The sequence below is a fragment of the Alosa pseudoharengus genome, unplaced genomic scaffold, assembly GCF_046254945.1.
Source record: "Alosa pseudoharengus isolate Yale_2024_CS ecotype anadromous, Long Island Sound unplaced genomic scaffold, YU_APseudo_1.1 YU_APseudo_1.1_scf_14, whole genome shotgun sequence".
Classification (NCBI taxonomy): Eukaryota; Metazoa; Chordata; class Actinopteri; order Clupeiformes; family Clupeidae; genus Alosa; species Alosa pseudoharengus.
This window is the reverse complement of record NW_027468609.1, coordinates 17,609,439-17,614,438: the sequence shown is the minus strand read 5'-3', so window position 1 is coordinate 17,614,438 and position 5,000 is coordinate 17,609,439. Positions and strand designations below refer to the sequence as shown.

Below are 5,000 nucleotides of genomic sequence, written 5' to 3'. Positions count from 1 at the left end.
CCCCCCCTCCTCCTCCCCCCACAGAAAGCAGGACTCAAAACTCATCGGTGGAAGCCTTACGTCGCTAAAGTGAGTCCGGCTGCGGCCGGTGTAGTGAACGCCAGCAGCCAAAGATAGCTCCTGTAGTGACTCCGCTGCTGTAGTTATACCTGAATGAGTTTGGCTCCGTCGTCACGTTGTCCAATTACGTGATGTGCTCCACTCAGCTGTGTGACTTACAGTACCTGTAACTATACTATAGACCACCTGTAGATGTCACTCAGCTGTGTGACTTACAGTACCTGTAACTGTACTATAGACCACCTGTAGATGTCACCAACTATACCATTGACAACCTGTAGACCTGGGGCAGCCATGACCTACTGGTTAGCGTTTCGGACTTGTAACCGGAGGGTTGCCGGTTCGAACCTCGACCAGTAGGAACGGCTGAAGTGCCCTTGCAGGCAGCTCACTGCTTCGGGATTAGTGTGTGCTTCACTTCACTGTGTACTGAGTGTGTTTCACTAATTCACGGATTGGGATAAATGCAGAGACCAAATTTCCCTGACGGGATCAAAAGAGTATAAAAAGGGAAAAAAAAGACCCTGTCAACTATACTATAGATCACCTGTAGATCCTGTCAACTATACTATAGATCACATGTAGATCCTGTCAACTACACTATTGAAGTCTAGATCCCAGATTTAGATCTTTTCTAGAGTTAAGTGCCACCTCACAGCTGGAAGCATCTACAGGCATCTGCAGTTGGTAGGGTCTAAGTCTACAGTTAGTAGTCTGTAAGTCAAATAGCCACTAAACTGCAAAGTAGTGAATGTCTTCCCAACTTTTTAATCCCACGTTCTAGTTGAAGACCTGTTGGTGAATGAGTAGTACAGGTCACCTGTCGAGCATTAATCTCTTACATCCCTCTCACTAGAGACTCTGTGCCCCTTTCAGAGTCTGTCAGTCAGCCACCCCCTTCAGTCCCCTCCACTGCTGGAGTATACCCCTGCACAGCTAGAAGATACCCCTGCACTGCTAGAAGATACCCCTGCACAGCTAGAAGATACCCCTGCACAGCTAGAAGATACCCCTGCACTGCTAGAGTATACCCCTGCACAGCTAGAAGAAACCCCTCTACTGCTAGAAGATACCCCTGCACTGCTAGAAGATACCCCTGCACTGCTAGAAAAAAACCCTGCACAGCTAGCAGAGGAAATGTCTGCTCCTTGCCATAGAGTACTCCGCTCTGTAGTAGAGTACTCTCCCCAGGCAGTAGAGTCCCAGTGCAGGCAGTAGAGTCCCAGCGCTGGCAGTAGAGTGCCTGTCAGTTGAAGAGCTGTCGGGGACAATAGAGTTAAGCGTGGCAGGGCCTCGTTGGCACCCCCGTGTTAGTATTGACCCTGGCCGGCCCAGGCGGGCTGGCGCCCTGGCGATTACTGAATCATCTGTCTCTTTCCCAGACGATGCTTCTCAGGAGGAGCTGGAAGAGATCCAGCAAGGTAATCAGGCACAGCCCTGGCTGCCATCATCCCCTCACCCCACTCCACCACCTCCACCTCCACCTACCTGCCCCATCAGCAACCCAATCCACACTTCCACCTCCACCTCCACCTACCTGCCCCAATCCACACCACCACCTCCACCTCCACCTACCTGACCCAATCCACACCACCACCTCCACCTCCACCTACCTGCCCCATCAGCAACCCAATCCACACTTCCACCTCCACCTCCACCTACCTGACCCAATCCACACCACCACCTCCACCTACCTGCCCCAATCCACACCACCACCTCCACCTCCACCTACCCGCCCCAATCCACACCACCACCTCCACCTCCACCTACCTGACCCAATCCACACCACCACCTCCACCTCCACCTACCTGCCCCATCAGCAACCCAATCCCCACCACCACCTCCACCTCCACCTACCTGCCCCATCAGCAACCCAATCCACACCACCACCTCCACCTACCTGCCTCATCATCAACCCAATCCACACCACCACCCTCACCTTCAGCTATCTGCCCCTATCATCACCCTTACTGCCCGCACCCCCATTCACCCGCACCTGCCCCCCTGTGCTACCGCCCCCCCCCCCCCATCCCCCATAGGGATGCTCCTTTTGGGATTAATTTGGGGACTTTTTTAGCTTGGTGTGTGTGTGTATGAGAGAGAGAGAAAGGAGGCGTGCTGGAGTTTGTGTTGTTGTCAGTGTCAGTGTAGGTTTGAGTCTGTGTGTGTGTGTGTGTGTGTGTGTGTGTATTTCCCTTGTTTGTTTTATGTGTGGACATTCACGAGTGTGTGCATGTTTGCTCTCTCATCCCACTCAACAACATCCTTGATATGCCTGTTTTACTCTCTGACAAGCGGTGTCGGATTACCCACAATGCACTTTGCTTCTAGAGCACACGTGAGTTGGAGGCACTGCGGTCAGAGAATAAAGTGGACTCTACCTCAGCTCCGTGGTGTTAGTGCTGGTAGTGCTGGTAGTGCTTTGGTCTGGTCTGGGGCGTAAGTGGGCTGCTGGGTCTTGGGACGTGATTCACCCTGTCACAGACTCTCTCAGTCATCTGTGGTGTCTTTTGTTTCATTCTGAGGTTCATCTCTCCATCCCTTCTAATCTGTGTTTTTCCCTTGCTGTGGAATAGGGCTCAGGCTACATTGCTATACTTGGGATATAATATTGTATGTTTTTGTGTGGTTTCTCTCCGTGTGTGTGTGTTTCTCTGCGTGTGTCTGTCTGTCTGTGTGTGTGTGGCTGGGGGGGGGGGGTCTGTATGCTTGTATGTGTGTGTGTTTGTGTGTGTTTTCTCTACACGTGTGTATGTTTGCCTGTGTGTGCTTGTGTGTGTGTGTGTGTGTGTGTGTGTGTGTGTGTGTGTGTGTGTGTGTGTGGTGTGTGTGTAGACTCAGCAGCAGAGTCTCCGTCTGTCAGACCTGCACAGGAAGTCTCAGCTGTGGAGCGGCATTGTGAGCATCAGCCTCATCGAAGGTCGCGACCTCATTCCCATGGACCAGAACGGGCTCAGTGACCCTTACGTCAAGTTCCGCCTCGGACACCAGAAGTACAGGAGCAAGGTGACCTCTCACCTCAGCACCCATGATGCCATTCCTAACGAGGCCTTAATCTTATATCATAGAGTGCCCACTTACTCTCATTTACTTATATTTATGTATTGATTAGACAGACTGATTGTTTGGTTTATTGGTTTATTTGTTGCTTAGCTGGTTGATTGATATAGATAGATAGATAGATAGATAGATAGATAGATAGATAGATAGACGGATTGATTCATTCATTCATTGATTCATTCATTGATTGATTGATTAAGCAAGAATAAGCAACACAGGTGAAGAAAAAAATCAGGATGGAAACAGTGTATAAAATATATGTTGTCTGCCTGTGTGTGTGTGTGTGTGTGTGTGTGTGTGTGTGTGTGTGTGGTTAGACCATGCCAAAGACACTGTGGCCCCAGTGGAGGGAGCAGTTTGACCTGCACCTATATGAGGAGGAGACCTATCTACTGGAGATAGCAGTGTGGGACAAGGACACTGGCCGACGAGACGACTTCATTGGACGGTGAGGCTGTCTGAATGTGTGTGTTTGTGTGTGTGTGTGTTTACATGGATGAGTTTGTGTGCTTCATCTTTGTGTATTCTTGTATACATAATACTGTTTTTTATATATTTTTTATTTTTATATTGTCATTTGTGTTGTGTTTTTGATTTCTGTGTGGTGTGTGTGTGTCTGTGTGTGTGTGTGTTGTGTGTGTGTGTGTGTGTGTGTGTGTACACATGTACATACATATATCACAGGTGTGATCTGGACCTGTCCACTCTGAGTAAGGAGCGCACTCATAAGCTAGAGCTCCCCCTAGAGGAGGAGAAGGGTATGGTGGTGCTGCTGATCACCCTGACTGCCTCTACTGCCGTGTCCATCTCAGACCTGTCCGTCAACATGCTGGACGACCCTCTCGAGAGGCACCAGATCAACAAGAGATATGTGAGTACAGGACAAAGCAACACACACACACACACACACACACACACACACACACACACACACTCACACATACACACACACACGCACACACACGCACACACACTTTTTATGTCCCCCATACACATACATGTTCATATATGTACACATACACCAACCAGTAACTGCTGGATGAACATTAGATGGACAATAGATACACACACACACACACACACACACACACACACACTCCCCTCTCTCTCTCTCTCTCTGCCTCTCTCTTTCTATAACACACACACACACACACATATATGCAGAGAGAAAGAGAGAGAGAGAGAGAGAGATACAGTGCCGATGCTATGGTCCTTGTGTGCCTCCAGTATTTCAGACGTGGGCATAAACCTGTCACATAGTCTGTGTTGGCTATTAACAATGCTTGAGTGAGCACCGCTAAATGATGCCAGTAAGTCATGTCATGCCCCCCCCCACCCCCCCCCCCCCCACACACACACACACACACAAAACACACACACACACAAGACAGAACATTTGATACAGTGTTACTGTTACGTTCATTACAGTGTAACATTTTTTTTCTGTGTGTGACAGAGCTTCAACAATGTGTGTGTGTGTGTGTGTGTTTGTGTGTGTGAGTGTGAGTGTGATTATGTGTGTGTGTGTGTGTGTGTGTGTGTATGGAGTGTGTGTGTGTGTGTGTGTGTGTGTGAATGTTATTATGTGTGTGTGTGTGTGTGTGTGTGTGTGTCTGTGTCGACGCATCTGTGTATTTGGAACCACACCTCAATAATGCACCTTCTCGTCCAGTAGAGGGAGCCAGAGGCCTGAGCATCCTCTCCAGCACAGCACTGTGTAGCTCCCTCCCTCCCTCCCTCTCTCTCGTCCCCGGTCAGACAGTCCAGCAGGCTGGTCGGCCGTAGGGGGGGTGGGGGGTGGACCTGGCCTCAGCACAGCAGCTTATGCAAAAAACAAAGAACAAGATATCTCACTCCCCACCAAACGCGGCCTCTTGAGC

At 49.7% G+C, this 5,000-nt stretch overlaps 1 protein-coding gene across 2 annotated transcripts in view; it reads left to right on the top strand.

Annotated features, from left to right (window-relative positions):
- The window catches only part of mctp1b (multiple C2 domains, transmembrane 1b), a 55,448-nt gene that overhangs the window by 24,451 nt on the left and 25,997 nt on the right, over nt 1-5,000 (top strand). Inside the window, exons 6-9 of one of the 2 annotated variants that reach the window (XM_076284006.1) lie at nt 1,443-1,481; nt 2,896-3,066; nt 3,438-3,568; nt 3,805-3,991. In XM_076284006.1, the coding sequence (XP_076140121.1) occupies nt 1,443-1,481; nt 2,896-3,066; nt 3,438-3,568; nt 3,805-3,991 (528 nt within the window). The remainder of the gene's footprint in view (nt 1-1,442; nt 1,482-2,895; nt 3,067-3,437; nt 3,569-3,804; nt 3,992-5,000) is intronic. The other variant, XM_076284007.1, reaches the window with a different exon arrangement.